Raw genomic sequence first — 17,213 nt, 5'->3', positions numbered from 1 at the left:
CAGGAACCTGAGACAGCAACCAAGTGGTAATTCTATTGACTCCTTTATTCTCTACCGAAGGTAAGACCAGGCAGCATACAGGCATTAACCACCCTTCTTACCTGTTTTCCTCAAAGGTCTCTTTGTTTTAAACATTGGAGCCGCCCAGATCCCCAAGGTTGCCAGCCCCCCCCCCCAAGAACTAATCACACTTTCTTTCCCTTTGAGGTCTTTTGATCATGCTCCTGAACCCTCTTCCTCAACTTGAACCCTAATGCCCTCCTCCTGCCTTACCTGCCATCTGGACCAGGTTGTCACAGCCTTTTGCAAAGCCTCCTTCCCTGTCCTCTCCAGGTTAGGGGCCTCCTGCTCTTAACTCAGCGCGAACATATGTTATGGAATTGAAACTCCCAGCTTACTCACAGCACCCAGCTGGGACATCAGCACAGAGTGTGCGTGAATGAATAAAAGATTATAAAGGAGGTGCTTGCGAGGATTCAGGAGTCATATATACCATCATATAATGCTTTATCATATAATGGTTTCTGAGAGCAAATTCTGAATCCTGAAAGCCTGGGTTTAGCTCCTGGCTCCATCGCTCATTATTTAATGTTGGGCAAATTATTAACCTTTCAATGCCTCCATCTCCTCATCTGTAAAATGGGGAAAACCATAATACTTATCTGATAGAGTTGCTATGAGATAAAAGGTAACATCTATGAGACCCTTTGAACAATCCTCAGCACATATAAAGCTCTATATAAATATTTGCTGTTATTTTAATGATGCTTATCAGGCCTTTTTTATTATTACCTTCCGGGCAAGGACTACCACACCTGGCTCAGCACTGTATACCCAGCTCTTAGCACAATACCTGGCATAAATGAACAGTTGTCTGTTTTTCCCATCTCCAGCCTTTTCACCCACTCAACCTCGCCTTTCTTTAATGCTGTCAAAATAATCTCCTTTTCATAACTATCATACTTTTTGTCCGTTTGCTAAAGCTTCTAATTATGTCCTGCCACCTGCAAATTCCTAAGTTAACATAATTTACCCCAAACTCCTTTTCTAGTCAAAGTGCTCTATATTCCCCTTCGGGCCCAACAGTGATGTTTGGAGTACCTTTCCATCAGTTTATACCCATCCTTGTATATTAGTGATACAGGAGAGCCCCCTCCCTATAGGAATTTTAAGTCTCCTTTTCCCTAGTTTCTTAGCTCCCTAATCCTTGGTCCTAATCACTTTTAAATCAAATTCTTAATCATAAACAAAAGATTGCTCCTAGCCTGAATCATAGGATGTCTCCTACCCCCTGCTTCAGATAATTACCCAGAAGCTTGTGATTTATGCGTGTTGATTACAATCATTGTGGCCCAGCATTCTTTCCAGGCTGTTCTGGGCCCAGCTCCTGGGTGAACAACAACACCTGAATGACCAGTTAAACCAGAGGAAAAAGCTACGGACTCCATGCAGCTGAATGGACTTTCCATCACGTAGTTGCCCTGCGTCAGTAGCTTTGAGTCCTGCTCCTTGGGCCAGAGCTTTTAATCTATTAACTAAAATCTACCTCCTCATCTAGGGGCCATCAGGATACAACTGATGCCCAAGAAAGGCTTCCGGTACATCCCGACCAAAGAGGTCAACGCGTTCTTCCAGGCAGATCTTGAGACCCCTCCCTCTTATCTAAGATCAGATGGGGCGAGAGTTCCGTGAATCCCCTATAGGTAGGGACAATGACCACATTCAGCAGGAAGCAGATACAGAAGAAGAGACCTCCTGTCCCTCAACTTCCCATGGAGATTTACGGGGATCACGCCTCTCGGGGGGAAATAAGGGAGGCAGATAGAGACAGGAATGGGGTCTCCAAATATTCCTACACTTTCAAAACGGCCTACGAAGAGTGACCACCCAGAAACCTCCCCTCTATGACCACATTTTCCCCTTATCTACCATAACCATTAACCGCTGTGAAGACAATGGAAGACACAAACTACTTAACTAGGTTAGACTGGTCACTCACACTTGCACAGTAAAGGCTACAACAACCTTCATCTCACCTTAGCCTCATTATACCATCATTAGAATATCATGCACATGCCCGGAAGTTCATTACTATCATTATAACAGACTGAATTCTGGGAGGGAACATGCACAATCTGAAAAGATGAGGTAGGGCTGACCGGTGGCTCAGTTGGTTAGAGCACGAGCCCTCGGCAACGGGGATGTCCGTTCGATTCCCACATGGGCCAGCGAGCTGCACCCTCCGCAACTAGAATGAAGTCAATGAGCTGCCGCTGAGCTCCCGGGTGGCCAGATGGCTCAGTTGGTTGGAGCCAGGGCTTTCAACCACAAGGTTGACTCCTGCAAGGGATGATGGGCTGCGCCCCCTGCAACTAGCAATGGCAACTGGACCTGGAGCTGAGCTGCGCCCTCCACAACTAAGACTGAAAGGACAACAACTTGACTTGGAAAAAAGTCCTGGAAGTACACACTGTTCCCCAGTAAAGTCCTGTTCCCCTTCCCCAATAAAATCTTTAAAAAAAAACCAAAAAAAAACATCCTGTTCCCCTTCCCCAATAAAAATCTTAAAAATAAAAAAAATGTGGTCTTTCTCTAGGGTCCAATAAAATAATAAATAAAAAGATGAGGTAATAGTCTCCTGTTAATCATAAGTGTCAATCAAGAGACCCCCACACCCAGAGAGGAGTAGCCCATTTTAGAAGAGAAGGAAATAAAAACTCCAAGTCCTCATCAGTAGATGCCTCTAGAGCCACAGTGTTTTTTGGCGCTGCTCCTATCCCTTTGGAGTCTACTTTCGCTCCTAATAAATTGCACTTTCACCACTGTATTTCTGTGTCTCGTTCAATTCTTTGCCCGAGACGCCAAGAACCTGGACACCGCGCTGAGAAGGGTCTGTTCTCTCGTAACATTAGCATCTACAAATATGTATACCTGGAACAGTGTTCAAAAGAATGGGCTCTGAAGGCAGACTGCCTTCCTCCAGATCCTGATTCCAACACTTACTACGTATGTAACTGTGAACAAGTCCTTTCGCCTCTCCATATGTGTTTCCTCATCCGCAGAATGGAGAGGAGAATAGTATTTACTTCCCAGAGCTGGTGGGAGCATTAAATGAGGTGTTTAGCATTTAGTATGGTGTCTGACACACAGTAAACACTGAATAGATGTTAGCTGTTATTAGAAAACCTTCTTGAAATCTCCGTAACTTTACTAACAATTGTCACCCCAATAAACTTTAATTAAAAAAAATAAAAAAGAAAATAAAGAAAAAAGAAACCCTTCTTGCCAGTATATCCTTATTCCCCCAACTCTGCAATTCTGCCAGAACCCACAGAAACTGCTGGTAGTAGGGAAGTGAAGGCTACAAATGGTGAAGGTGATGAGATCGATCAGGGAGCACTGCCGTTGTCTTTACAAAAGCACATTGATGAGACTGGAGAACACACTAGAAGTCAGGGCTGCAAATATAGTTGTGGGCGCAACATATCTGCTGGGCAAACAAAATGTACCCATTCAAAATGTTGTTAGTCTACGACCTCTGAAATTAGATGCAAAACTTGGTCTGTATGTGCATTTTCATGGCAGAGGGTTCTGTTAAAAACCAAATTCAGCTGAGTAAATCTAATTGGCTTTATGAAACAATTCCTGAATCAGCAGCATCTCACCTAGAAAATCACCTAGAAAAAAAAAAGATATGCAGAGGAGTTATAAAAAATGGAAGTCTTTTATAGGAAAGAGGATGGGGCGAGGACTCATTAGAAAATACAAGTGGAAGTTCATTGGAGGAAAGTAAGAGTTGAGGGTAACAACAGGTTCTCATTGGCTGAGCTGCTCTTTTTTTCCACTGGCTGGGCTTGTTGGTGGGCAAGAAGAAAACCTCCCTCCTCCTGCAGGGTAGTAAAGTAGAAACACCTTTCTGTAGATGACAAGGTAGTCTCTTCCAGGTTGAGGTGACTGAGAAGAGTGACAGAGTGTGAGAGCTCCCTCTAGAGACCTTCCTGACTCCAATTTTAGTTGAGATTTCCTTTATTAATTGTCACAATTCATTGGCTTTCATCTGATTCATGACCTTAAAAAGCCTTAATTACCGGTAAGAGGGTTTAGAACCATGACCTATTCAGTACAAAGTGCTCTGAGAGTGAAAAATTCGGTGTGGGCATCCAGCACCCTCTGGGGGAGGCAACCAAAAATTCTAGTGTTCACTGAGTGCAGAACTATGGGGGTGCAAATGCATTAGCAACTCTTTGGAAGGAAATAAACTACGCACAGCAAACTAGGGAACACTAACAGCATTTTAGCTTATAATTCATCTTATTTATTACAGCTTGTTGAGGTTTCCAGGCCTCCATTAATGAGGACAGAGAGTCCGTTTGCAGGTTTGAGTGCCTGTATGCATATGCGGGTGGGAAGAGGAATGGTTCAACTTGTTTTTCATCAAAAAAGGGTTATATGAGCTTCCAGCGAACTTCCATCACTACTATCCATAATTTTCTAGTTATTTTATCATCCATTGATTCTTTTCTTCCAGAAGCTCTGACGACCGAAAGCAAAACTGAAACACGAAACGAGAGAGCAAAAGAAAAGAAAGCACCAGAGGGAGTCAAGCTCCGGGTCTTTCGTCCTGCGGTCCCTTTAAGAGAAGAACCTCTTGGGACCGGCAGTCCCAACCGACCCCAGTTTTAACCGAAACCTAACCCGGACTTCCCCCTCTTGACTCAAATAAGACCAACTTTGGATTTTCCCTCCCCTATTGACCAATCAGATTCTGTTACCAGGCAGACTTCAGCCGCCGCTGGTGTGAGCCCCGCTCCTTCGGTCTCCGGGTGGCATCAACGACCAATGATAGAGCAGGCCGTGCGAGTATCTAGGCAGATCGGGGCTGTTCCAGCCATTCAGGAAAAAGAAAATAAAGCAACGCATGAGCCCGCTGGGCCAGGACCGTGGGGCTGGGCTGGAGTGAAGGTGGCTACGAGGTAGTTTCTCTTTCTCCCTTACCTTGATTGTTGCTTGTGTGGGAAGGCGACTGTTCAAAGGTAGGGAGGGGGCAATATGAGTTGGGAGGAGAGCAGAAAAAGATTTCAGCTGTATTTTCAACAGCTTCTACACCCATGTGCACGTGCCCCGAATCTGGGACCTCGTTCCCCCCACCGGGTTTCCTACGCCCAGCCCTGGAGTTCCGCTACCCTGAACCCCCTACTCTGCAGCAACCGGGGATTGAATGGAGGGGGAAGGGCGGGAGGTGGGGGCGCGCATCAGGATGGGATGTTGAGGGCGATGACGTAGGGGCCGGCGACGTGGGGAGGGGGGCGGCGGGGGAAGCCGTGGCGAGATTAAGCAATGAGAACTTGGGCCCAGTGTTTTCCAAGCCTGGGAGGGCAGAATGTGTTCGTATCCTTCCTGACCTCCCAGGCAGATTCAGTGGTGAGGAGTGTATGAGAGAATTAGGGAACTTTGTTTTGTGGTGGTGGTGGTTGTTTTTGAGGGAGAAGAGGGCAATATGGGGGTCAGAGGCAGAAAGGAAAATGTCTTTCGAACATGGATCCCCAATCCCTCTAGCTCTTCCTTTACAGTTTTCCACATTTAGGAGACAGACTGCAGAAAGGTGGGGCAGATAGAGTGAAGATGGCAAAGATCTTTTGGGATATATATATATATATATATAGAGAGAGAGAGAGAGAGAGAGAGAGAGAGAGAGAGAGAGAATGGAATAATTTCTAATTTTTGGACAAGGCAGTTGGTGAGAGAAAGACCACTGGAGAAATTCGGAGGCTTTCTGTTTCTCCATCTTTCTGGGTAGAGAGATGAAGAGTGCCCTGGGGTCTCTGGAGGAAGGAAAGTTAAATCTTACCCTGTTTCCTGTCAACCCTAGCCCTCATGCCGGGATGGCAGAAGATGAACCTGGTGCTAAGAGTCCAAAGACTGGGGGGAGGGCCCCCTCAGGGAGTGCTGAGGCCGGGGAGCCTACCACCCTTCTCCAGAGGCTCCGAGGTACCATTTCGTAAGTACTCACCACCACCTCCAAGTCTTGTTGCAGACCTGGGCGTCGATCCCTGTAGCCCCTCACTTCCTCTGTAGATGGACTGCCTCTCCCCCGGCAAGTGCATCTGACCAGGGGGAGATTCTTGCCCCGGTAGCAGTTCTGGAGCACCTGGTCGGCATTTCAGCCCTGAGTCATCAGACCAGGAGGGGGCAAATCTTGTGTCTGACCTCCAGCTTTCTTCTCTCCTCCACAGTAAGGCCGTGCAGAACAAAGTAGAGGGAATCCTGGTGAGTATTTTGGGGAAGAGGGCAACAGAGAGATGGAGTTGGTGGGGGATGAGGATGGTGAGGATATGGATAATTGAAAGGTTTTCTGGGAGAGGCAGTGTTGTCTACCCTGTCAGAAGACAGTTGGCTTTGCAACTTGCTGCCAATATGACCTTGAGCATCTCCGTGTCTCTGTGACCTCTGATCCCCTCTGCTCCCCCTGTCACCATGGCAGCCCCTAAGGGCCCCTAAGAGCACAGTGAGCACCCAACCTCAAATCCTTCTAAGGTCCTTTTTCAGTCTGACCGTCTCTAAGTCAGCTAAGACTTTTTGGTAAAGGTCTGCAGGTCCTACCATGCATCTTTCTTGGCTTTATTGTTTCTCCTGCCTCTGTTCTTCCTTCCTCAGCAAGATGTACAGAAATTCTCAGACAATGACAAGCTGTATCTCTACCTTCAGCTCCCCTCAGGGCCCAGTACTGGAGACAAAAGGTAGGTTTGGCGCTGGACTTGCAGTTGTCAGCGGAGCCAGCAGTACTGAAGTGGTGGTCTGGATAGAAGCAGGACCACTGTTGGGATCTCAGTGCTGCTTTTCTTACTTCCCTTGCAGCTCAGAGCCCAGTACACTCAGCAATGAGGAGTACATGTACGCCTACAGGTGGATCCGTAACCACCTAGAAGAGCATACTGACACCTGTCTGCCAAAGCAAAGTGTTTACGATGCCTATCGGTGGGTGCACGGGGGGTGAGAGGGTGGGTTGGTGGGCATAGGACTACCCCCTTGCCCCTGGAGAGCTCCCTGCCTTGACAGAACCTGAGTTTGTAAAGACTTTCCCCAGCGTGATCCCCAGGGGCCCTCTGAACCCACCCATGACGTCCTCTGTGTATCTTCCCACTCTGCCCCCACTCACTCAGGAAGTACTGTGAGAGCCTTGCCTGTTGCCGCCCACTCAGCACAGCCAACTTTGGCAAAATCATCCGAGAGATCTTCCCTGACATCAAGGCCCGAAGGCTTGGTGGCCGGGGCCAGTCCAAGTATCCTTGACTGGAGAGGTTGGGGCTGGAGGACATGGGGAGGAAAATTTGTGGATGTGGAGAGCCAGGACTAGAAACAGCCTAACCTTCCTAAGAGGCTTGGAAACCCCAAGTGTGGGCTGCTCCTTAACTTGCATCAGATATTGCTACAGTGGCATACGAAGAAAGACCTTGGTATCTATGCCACCCTTGCCTGGCCTTGACCTGAAGGGCTCTGAGAGTGTAAGTAATAAGACAACCCTCTGATTGCACTCTTCTCTCCAAGGTAGAAGTCACAGGTCTTTGGGACATGTTTTGAGGGCTGACACAGCCTAGGTCATTCTGCACATACCTTCTGGGTATGTAGGATATGCCCTCTGCCCACCCTACGGCTGGGGCAGAGGACGAAGGGAATTGGTGGGTTTCTGGGATGGGATGGTACAGGCCCCTCCCACCCCCAGTCTGGTCTTCCTATGGTCAACATGGGTGTTTGAGAGGGGTCAGGGGTCCTTTAGTTTGGAGTGTGATGGGGCACGTCCTTCCTCACTGCAGCCAGAAATGGGCCCAGAAGTAACCCCAGCACCTCGGGATGAACTGGTCGAGGCAGCCTGTGCCCTGACCTGTGACTGGGCAGAGCGAATCCTGAAACGGTCCTTCAGTTCCATCGTTGAGGTCGCCCGCTTCCTGCTCCAGCAGCATCTCATCTCTGCCCGATCTTCACATGCCCACGTGCTCAAGGCCATGGGGCTTGCTGGTGGGTGGACCCTCTCTTCTGTCCGAGAAACCCTCAGGCTTCAACTTCAAAGGCCTCCACACATAGGAGGAGAGAGGAGTTTGGATTTGCCTTCTGTTCCTAGACCACCTTTCCCTGCCTCTACCAGTCAGTCAGTCAGAATCACCCCATTTCTCCATCCTGTTTCCTCCTCACCTTATTACCTTTTCTGACACTTCTGCAGAAGAGGATGAACATGTTCCTCGGGAACGGTCATCTAAATCCAAGAATGGTGTAGAGAACCTAGAGGGTGGAGCCCATAAGAAACCAGAGAGACCAACCCAGGTAAGGAAGTCAGTGCCCCTGACCTTGCAGCCCTGGGCTGCGGGCTCAACGTACCCTTCGCCCGCGGGTGCCGTACTTTTTCACCTCCAGTGTCCAGTCTTCCCATTCACTGTGTCCTCTGTTTACCTCTCAGCCTCCTCAGGAGCTGGAAGCCCGGGCTGGGGCTGGCCCCCCAGCACGTGCAGAGCGGAAGAAGAGTGTAGTCGAGAGCCCGGCCCCTGCAGCCAGTAACCCGCAGGTTAACGCCCTGGTGGCCCGGCTGCCTCTGCTCCTGCCCCGGGCCCCTCGCTCGCTTATTCAACCAATCCACGTCTCTCCATCCATCCTGGCCCCCAAGCTTCCTCCAGGCACTCTGAAATTGGCCACGCTGCCTCTGCCCACCAGGGCTGGGGGACCCCAGGCAGCTGTGCCCTTCATTAATATGATCTTACCAACTGTTCCTGCTTTGCCTGGACCTGGACCTGGGCAAGCTCCACCTGCGGGGCTCACTCAGCTGCTGGGCACAGAGAATAGGGAGGTAGGCATAGGCGGTGACCCAGGACCCCATGACAAGGGTGTCAAGAGGACAGCTGAAGTACCTGTGAGTGAGGCCAATGGGCAAGACCCACCCGCTAAAGCAGCAAAGCAGGATATAGAGGATACAGGAAGTGATGCCAAAAGAAAACGGGGACGCCCTCGAAAAAAATCAGGTGGAAGTAGGGAAAGGCATTGTACCCCTGACAAGGCAGCAGCTGCCGTGGACTCTTCCCAGGCCTCAAGGTTACCACGGGAGACATGGGCCTCTGGGGGGTCAGAGAGGCCAGGACCAGTGGGAGAGGCTGAGAAGGGGGCGGTGTTTGCCCAAGGTCAGGAAGATGGTGCTGTGTCCAAAGGAGGAAGGGGCCCCAGCTCCCGCCATGCCAGAGGAGAAGATAAAATTCCTCTTGTCACCCCAAAAGTGAGTGTCATCAGGGGCAGTAGAAGCCAAAAGGAGGGTCTTCACCTGGTCCGGGGAGAGGCAGACACTGCAGCACAGGGTAATAAAGACTCAAAGGGGCACGTGCTTCAAAGTGCCTCGTCCCAGGAGCAGAAAGACCCCAAAGCGACACCCCCGTGATAGGTGTGTGGGGAAGCGTGTTTATATTCAGATGTGATCTCTACCTGACTGCCTATCCAGGCCCTCGTCCACACTCGCTTCTCTGGCTCTTTTCCGAAGGGAATTCACGCTCTTCTGTACAGACAGCTGAGGCTTCTCTGTCTTAACACAGTGCCTGCTTCCTGCCTCTGACCTTTTCAGCTCGATCCCCTTGGCTTCAGAGTCACTAATAAATCTAGTGACCTCCTTACTTGGATCCCTGTGCTATCCTGGGGGGAGATAGGGATGGATGGAGTATGATGAATAGTTAGGTTAGGAATCTCTGGGTTTTAAACCGTAGAAAGCCTAACTCAAGCTGGCTTACAAATAAAGATCTATTGGCTCATGTAACTGGAAAGTCCAGAGGTAGTGCTGGCTCCAGGTACAGCTGATCCAGTGTCTCTGTGTCTAAATGCCCGAGTGACTTTTCCGCCCCCGCTGCTCCCTGCTCTACCTTCCGTCCGTAGGATTACCTTCAGCCTGGGCTGCCTTGCGGCTGCCAGCACTCCTGGAATTACTTGTCTGCTCTCTTACGTCCAGCCAGAAACGTGGCATTTCTGTACCAGGAATCCTAGCAAAAACCCTATGATCCACTCTGATTAGGCCAGCTCGAGTCATGTATTTACCCCTAGCCCATCTCTGTGGCCAGGGGCTGGTACATGCTAATTTGCTTACTCTGTGTCTTGGACTGCACCTGTGGAAAAGGTGGGATCAGCCTCCTCAGAATCACACAGATCCCCAAATGGAAACTGGAAGGGGGAAGTCCCTGGGGAGGCAGCTGACACCCAGCCACTGCTAGGAAGTACTTGTGGTTTTAGCTTTCTAGGTGGAAATCAGCCATACCTGCTTTTCTCCCTCACAGCCTGGGCATTTTCCTTACTGCAGCTGTAACCTCTTTCCTCTTCCTGTGGTCTCAGAAGGAATGAGAGGGAAGTCACCCTCCTTTCGGGACTATCCCTTTAGTCTCATTTAGATGACAGTCTCTTTTTTGCACCTGTGTCTCAGAGCTGGGGCTCCTTCCTTTTTCTGTTTCCTGTTTTCCTCATTTCTGCTTCCCTGTCTCCCACCCTACTGCCACTCTCACCAAATAGAGGGAAAGATTTCCTTCTAGTCATGTTATTAAATTCATTCTGCACCCACCAGGTGTCAGTCTCTTGTCATACATGTGTCAGGACTAGCCAGGATTGTGGGGTTTAGGCTAGCTGTATGGGAGGGGGTGGCTCTGTGCATTGGGGAGCACACATGGAAAGGCAATCCGGACGGTCCAGGTGCATCCTGGGAAAAGCAGTAAACCAGCGGGCGTTTGCCGAAGACACTTGGTCTTCTGCCGCCGTAGGGTAGCTTCTGTCAGGGAATCTTGGTTCTTCCCAAGAAAGACAGATTTTCTTTCAGGGAGACTTGTTCGTTTAGTTGTGCTACAGCAGATTTTTAAAAATTATAATGTGTAATGTTTGATATCTATAAAGAATGTATTTAACATGAATAAATTATGAAGCCTAATAATTAAATGACTACCTATGATCCATCATCCAACTTACGCATTAACACATTAGAAATACCATTGACTTTCTTGTGTTCCTCCCCTGTCCTATTCCCTGCCTCTCCATAGAGGTAACTACTGTCCTTAGTTTTGTGTTTATTAATTACCTACTACATATATATTTAACTATACATATATAACCATATGTGTATATATCCTTTAGAAATCTATTCAGTTTTGCTTTTTTAGCATTGCATACATTTTATACTCTAATAATTCCCTGTAGTTTGCTTTTTTCATATAACATTTCTAAGGTTCATCCACATTGTTGTAGATAGTTATGATTCATTCATTTTCATCTGTGTAATATCTCATCAAGTGTGTAAACCACAAGTTATTTATCCATTCACCTGTCAAAGGACTTTGGGTTGTTTCCAATTTTTCGCTATTACAAACAATGCTGCTATGACCATTCTTGTACATGTTAGTGCCTTTGTTTTTAGTAAGATTTCTGGAAGGTTTTCTAAGATGGTCCTTTTGGTCTGTACACCCTCTGAGTTGGGGACTGTTCCCTCCATCTTATTCTCTGGAATTGTTTACCTCAGATTGAAAGGAACCGTCCCTTGAAAGTTTGGTAAAGCTCACCTGTAAAGCCATCTGAGCCTGGCTTTTCTTTGTGGTAACAATTTTTAACTATTGATTCTGTTTCTTCAGTCATGGCTATTTGGGCTTTCTATTTCTTCGTAAGTCAATTTAGGTAAAGTGTTTTTCTAGAATTTCGTGTATTTTATGTCTTTTTTTTCCTTAATGAAATTTTTTCTATTTTTTTTTACCTCTGCTCTGGGTATTTACTTCCTCCTTTTCATTTCTACTGTTTACTTGCCCCCCCCCCCCCCCCCGATTACTGGCACCAGAAATTTGTTATTTTACTTGTCTATCTTCAGGTACTACTTTGGGCTTTGTTGATTCTCTCCCTTATGTATTTGTTTTCCATTTCATTAATTGTGGATCTTCTCTATGGTATTTCTTTTCTTCTGGTTGCTTTAGATTTCATTTTATGTTCTTTTACAACATCTCAATTTTGACACCTATCTACTTAGTTTTCAAGCTGTCTTTTCTATTGTAAGCTTTTAAGGACCTGCTTCTCTACATTCCCCAAGTTTTTCTGTTGTAAAGCATTTCAATTATTTAGTTCTAAGAATATTTAAACTACCCTTGTGATTTTTTTTTTGATTCATGATTTAGAAAAGTTTTATAAATTTCCAAATGTCTAGATGTTTAAAAATTTATCTTTTTGATGTTGATTTTCAGCTTAATCATTTGTGCTCAGAGAATGTGGTCTCTCTGCTACCAGTTCTTTGAAATTTGTTGGGGTTGTTATTTTATATTCTGTAACTTACCGTGGATGTCCAGATCTGTTTTGTTGTTGCCTGTGGTAGCTTGTTTGCTTGTATGTTTTGTATTTTGGGGTTTTGAGCTCATATTTTGTTAAATTTAATCTATGGGAACCCAGAGGGCCTAAGTCGGTGGTACCTTGCTTCTGCCCGCAGCCAAAGGGTGCTCCTAACCCTTTAAAAGTCCTGGTTTAATTCAGGAGGCCCCGGTTTTCTCCCATTCCTTGGCTAGGCCCGAAGTGCAGCCTCTGATCACAATACTGATATTGGCATTTGTCCCCAGGGCAAACCTGCTTTTCCTACTGCATGTTGCTCATCCTTCATGTAAGTTTCAGCTTTATATTATTATTTTCTTCCTTTTGTGATTTGCCTTACTTTCTCGCAAGCCCAGCAACGTGCTAAACATCATGCCTGCTGTAATTGGTCCAGGATCTAGTTATATTTTAATGGGACAGTCCTTTCTCATATCCATGCCACCTGAAGTAGGAGTCCATTACTGTGGTTTGGATATTTCCCTTCTTGCTTTTTAAGTGCTAGGCACTTGTTAGAAGCTCGTTGGCTTAGGCTCTGCCTTTCAGTCAGTGACGATCGCAGCACAATGTGAGTTACGTTAGCAGTAAGCACAGAGCTGTGGGAGCCCAGAAGAGTAGCACATAGGTCAGACAGGAATGACGGATGACTTCCCAGCAGAGATAAGGAGGCGTTAGCTGGATAAGTCTAACTCACAAAGCAAGAACAGAACAACGTAACAGTTCAATCTTGATACTCATTCTACTGCATAGGAGCTGGGTGTAAATTCAGAGAGCTCAATTTGGGCAGCAAGAGGAGGGCATTCCAGGAAAAGCAGGGGTTTGAGGATGTGGGATGTATCGGTTTGGCTGTACAACCCAGTAGAGAATCCTGTCCAACAGAAAGGATGTGTTTGACTACTAGTGAGAAATACACTAGAAGAAGAACACACACCATTATAATTATCTGTTGACTGAATGAATGTGTGAAAGGTATAAAGGTTGCATCAGAGGATGAAGGAACTGGAGTAAAGAGGAACCAGCCAGGCAGCTGTTGCCATTATTCATGTACCGTGTTTCCCCGAAAATAAGACCTAACCGGAAAATAAGCCCTAGCATGATTTTTCAGGATGACAGCCTCTGAACATAAGCCCTAATGCGTCTTTTGGAGCAAAAATTAATATATACAAGACCCTTATTTTTGGGGAAACACGGTAAGAAGAGATGAGGGACTAGACCAGACTGCTAACACATCAGAGGTGATGGGCATGTGGGAAAATAAACCACTGGTGATAGAATAGATAGAAGCACCCAAGGAAATACTGTCCTCACTGTGATTGGGTTTGGGGATGTTTCCTTTCACTTTGGGAGAACAGGGCACTGGATAACTTTGAGATTTACATGAATGTTATGGTGAATGTATGGCGTTTACGTGAATGTTATAGCCTATTTAAAAACTTACTCTATTTTTAAAATCTAACATGAAACAAGTTATGCTGTAATTCAGGCAATCTTTAGCTCATTAGATGAAGGGCTAAACTAAGATTTTGGGGACTGTCTACTGCTCCTCTACCATTCCTTATTCTCTCCCCAATACCCTGTTCCCCACTTCCATTACCTCCCCACCCCATGTCATCTTCTTTTATTTTAGCCCTATCATAAATGAAGTTAAAGATAATTTATAATTTACTAAAATTTGAAATAATATTTTGCTATTAAACCAAGACAAACTCTATATGTCTAGTCTGTGGTCCCAAATAAATGAATTTATGGCTTATTTTTGTGGATAACAATCAACTTTCTTTAGAAATCAAAGCAAATGCCACATTCACTCACATTAAATGGGCAAATTAATGTCACTATATATTTGTCTAAGTGTTTTATCTCATGTTACAGTTCCTAGTAGGTCTACTCCTTTGCCTAGGATATTCCTGCTGGCTCCATCCAATGAGATAAAGCTAAGTATAACATACATGTAATGCAGTATTTCTTAAATGTTCACAAGGAGGCATTTGTTTACTGGAAAGAGCATGAATTTGGCTTCAATCTTAGCTTGACCACTTTCCATATGATTTTGAACATTTATTTAGTCCAGGTTTTTTTTCAAACTGTAGATTGCAACCCATTAGTAGGTTGTGAAACTGATTTAGCAAGATGGAAAACTGTTTTTAAAAAGTGAGATGGAATAGAAAATACCAGTGCATTGCATATAGTAAGGGTAAGTATTGTTTCATGAAACTTATCTCAGTGAAGACATGTCTATGTGTTCTGCAGTGGTCATGATATAAATGGTATTTCTTATGGGTTGAAGTAAAACAATTTTGAAAGACAATGTCTTAACTATTCTGAGCTCAGTTTCCATAAAATGGGATAAAATTTCTTTCACAGGGTTAAATGAAGTAATGTTTGTACGAGGTGTGATCAATCTAGTGAATGTTTAAATTTAAAAAAAAATTCATTATAGTAAAAGACACATTGCCATTAATTCTCCTCAAAATATTCCCCCTCGTCTCAAACACACTTATCGCATCGTTCTTGCCACTTTCTGAAGCAGTTCTGGAAGTCCTTTTTCATGAGTATCTTTAGTTGCGCTGTCGTGGCTGCCTCAATGTCCTGAATCATTTTGACTTTGGGGAAGAGCCAGAAGTCTCACGGTGCTAGAGCTGGTGAATAAGGTGGATGAGGACACACCGTAATGTTTTTGACAGAAATTGCCAAACCGGAAGTGATGTGTGACACAGAGCATTGTCATGATGGAGGATGATTTATGGCACGCTTCTCTCAACTGTAGCTCACACCCGACTGACTGCACCGAACAAGTTGAAACTTGTCACACACTGTCACTAAGGTTCCACACGCCGCTTCCCGTATTGAAGATCCCTGCCTTTCCGTTGGATGGCACTTGGCAGCAGCATTCACTGTATTTTGTGATCACAACAGAAAGGCTCCATGTCACACATTGCTTCTGGTACAGCAATTCCTGTCAAATAAAAACATTGCGGTGTGTCCTCATCCACCTTATTCACCAGATCTGGCATCATGTGACTTCTGGCTCTTCCCCAAAGTTAAAATGACCATGAAAAGTAAACGTTTTGAATCGATTCAGGACATCGAGGCAGCCATGACAGTGCAACTAAAGACACTCATGAAAAAACACTTCCAGAACTGCTTCAGAAAGTGGCAAGAATGATGGGACATGTGTGTTTGAAGCAAGGAGTATTTTGAGGGGCATTAATGGCAATGTGTCTTTTACTATAAAATTTTTTAAAATTTAAACACTCACTGTATTTTTTGATCACACCTCATATTCATACACAGTAGGAGCTTGAGTAATAACTGCTAGCTTCTTTTTTTCTAATAAAAAGAAAACCCATGGGGAAAAAAATCACTTTTTATAATTTCTTTAACCACAGGGATGTTTAAAATATAACTAAAGCTATATTCTGACTTGGGTCCTCTAGTTTTACCAGCTTTTGATGCATAAGCCAACTTCTTTCTCCAATTTGATCAAATGTAAATAAGATAAATGACATTACCTGACCCTGTTGGTACTTTCCTGGTGCTATAGCAACAAAATAAACTTTGACCTGTGGCAGAAACTAAAGGTACAGTTAGAATACAAAGATGAATCCTTTCTTGCCTTGAGGAGATCAGAATAGAGGGCTTGGGAAACTCATAGAAACAGAGGGTAACCAAAACAGAAGTTAAGTCAGAAAGACAAAAGTCATAAAGATATACAAAGAAATTCACACATAGGAACTCTTAGAGCTAGAAACACAGCACCTGAGAGAAACTCTTCTACTTAATACTCTGTGTGTGTATGGGAGGGGGGTCTCTGTTAACAAAGGACTTATAACTGCCTATAGCTATAAGAAGTTGCTATTTAAAGTTTGAACAGAGATGTTCCTGAAATGTTTTTTTTCTTTTTTTGTCATTGGAAAATAAATTTCCTACTGCAGGGCTGTTACATCCCTTTTTACAATGTTTCAAAAAGCTGGTCTTAGGGCCTTTGGAATCCTACCCCTGGAGAGGATGTATGAGTGACATTTTTAAACTAGGCTAAAGCAGGGCCATCACCTCTTGCTACTTGCCTGACAGCTGATTGGGAGGTGGCCAAGAGCTGCTGGTCCTGACAGGTGGACTGGTGACTCCCCACTCCAGATGGGTGGTGACAAATTTAAACTATCTTTGGCACTCTTGGCCTCTTTCTCAGCTCATCTTTCATTACTGTACTCCTGCTTTAACCTGGCTTATCATCTTGCCCCCTCCTCTTGATTTGAGCAAATTCCCATTTCTATTCTTCAGCATACAGTTTTTAAGTCTCTCCTTTTTTTTTTTGTTCTGCTGGATCATATCCAATAAATCTCCTAAGACCTAGCTCACAATATTTTTGAGAAAGCTTTCGTTCACTCATTCGCCATATACTGAGTGGCTGGGCCTTCTGGATTAAATAACCATACTCCTCTATGTTCCTTCAGTAATTAGGTACCCTATTTGTTTTACTTTTGCACGTATCACGTGTTTTACACAGGTATTTTCATGCTATTACCTTTATTCTGCCTCCCAGTGAAACTGAAGCAGTTACCCTCTTCATCATCTATATTATTGTCCCAATAATAATAATATAGTACTATACATAGTACTAATCTGTACTCTTTTAATCCTCCCAAAACCCTGTAAAGTGTTAAGATTCCTAGGCCCACTTTTCAGACATAGAAACTTAGGTGCAAAGAAGTGAAATCAGTCACCCCAAATCAGCCTCAGGGAAGATGGCATCCAAGATCTGGGCTCAAATAACTAACCTCATGTAAAATATTAAATAAAGCCCTACGAAATATTAAATAAAGCCCGTACAGAGGTTACATTAGGACAGAGGTCCTGACTGAGAGAGCTCCCAATCA

At 45.2% G+C, this 17,213-nt stretch overlaps 1 protein-coding gene and 1 long non-coding RNA gene across 5 annotated transcripts; one reads left to right on the top strand and one right to left on the bottom strand.

The window, feature by feature from the left end:
* Nucleotides 1–4,372: 4,372 nt before the first annotated feature.
* On the bottom strand, nt 4,373–6,227 carry LOC141568569 (uncharacterized). 2 transcript variants are annotated; one of them, XR_012491724.1, is made up of 3 exons: nt 6,011–6,227; nt 4,773–4,879; nt 4,373–4,552 (listed from the first exon to the last, which is right to left on the bottom strand). It is a non-coding gene; the product is annotated as an uncharacterized LOC141568569 (long non-coding RNA). The 2 variants fall into 2 exon arrangements; XR_012491723.1 differs by lacking the exon at nt 6,011–6,227 and adding an exon at nt 4,996–5,271.
* On the top strand, nt 4,817–14,174 carry RFX5 (regulatory factor X5). 3 transcript variants are annotated; one of them, XM_019740050.2, is made up of 10 exons: nt 4,817–4,973; nt 5,870–5,998; nt 6,234–6,267; nt 6,655–6,737; nt 6,856–6,975; nt 7,161–7,280; nt 7,421–7,502; nt 7,812–8,013; nt 8,216–8,316; nt 8,450–14,174. In XM_019740050.2, exons 1-10 carry the CDS (start codon nt 4,840–4,842, stop codon nt 9,410–9,412), a joined length of 1,968 nt encoding a protein of 655 aa, XP_019595609.2. In that variant the 5' UTR covers nt 4,817–4,839; the 3' UTR covers nt 9,413–14,174. The 3 variants fall into 3 exon arrangements, with proteins under 3 accessions (XP_019595609.2, XP_019595610.2, XP_019595611.2); XM_019740051.2 differs by having other exon boundaries at nt 4,935–5,033; XM_019740052.2 differs by lacking the exon at nt 4,817–4,973 and adding an exon at nt 5,297–5,421.
* Nucleotides 14,175–17,213: the final 3,039 nt, after the last annotated feature.

This window comes from Rhinolophus sinicus, linkage group LG14 (assembly GCF_036562045.2).
Source record: "Rhinolophus sinicus isolate RSC01 linkage group LG14, ASM3656204v1, whole genome shotgun sequence".
Classification (NCBI taxonomy): Eukaryota; Metazoa; Chordata; class Mammalia; order Chiroptera; family Rhinolophidae; genus Rhinolophus; species Rhinolophus sinicus.
Note: the sequence above shows the minus strand (reverse complement) of the source record. Positions and strands in the feature narration are given on the sequence as shown.

Excerpts from the sequence above, each read along its gene's own strand:
- RFX5 (XM_019740050.2), top strand. The coding sequence starts at position 4,840 with ATGATAGAGCAGGCCGTGCGAGTATCTAGGCAGATCGGGGCTGTTCCA. Across the intron at positions 5,999-6,233 it reads AGGCTCCGAGGTACCATTTC|TAAGGCCGTGCAGAACAAAG; the intron begins GTAAGTACTCAC and ends TCTCCTCCACAG. Across the intron at positions 7,503-7,811 it reads ACCTGAAGGGCTCTGAGAGT|CCAGAAATGGGCCCAGAAGT; the intron begins GTAAGTAATAAG and ends TCCTCACTGCAG.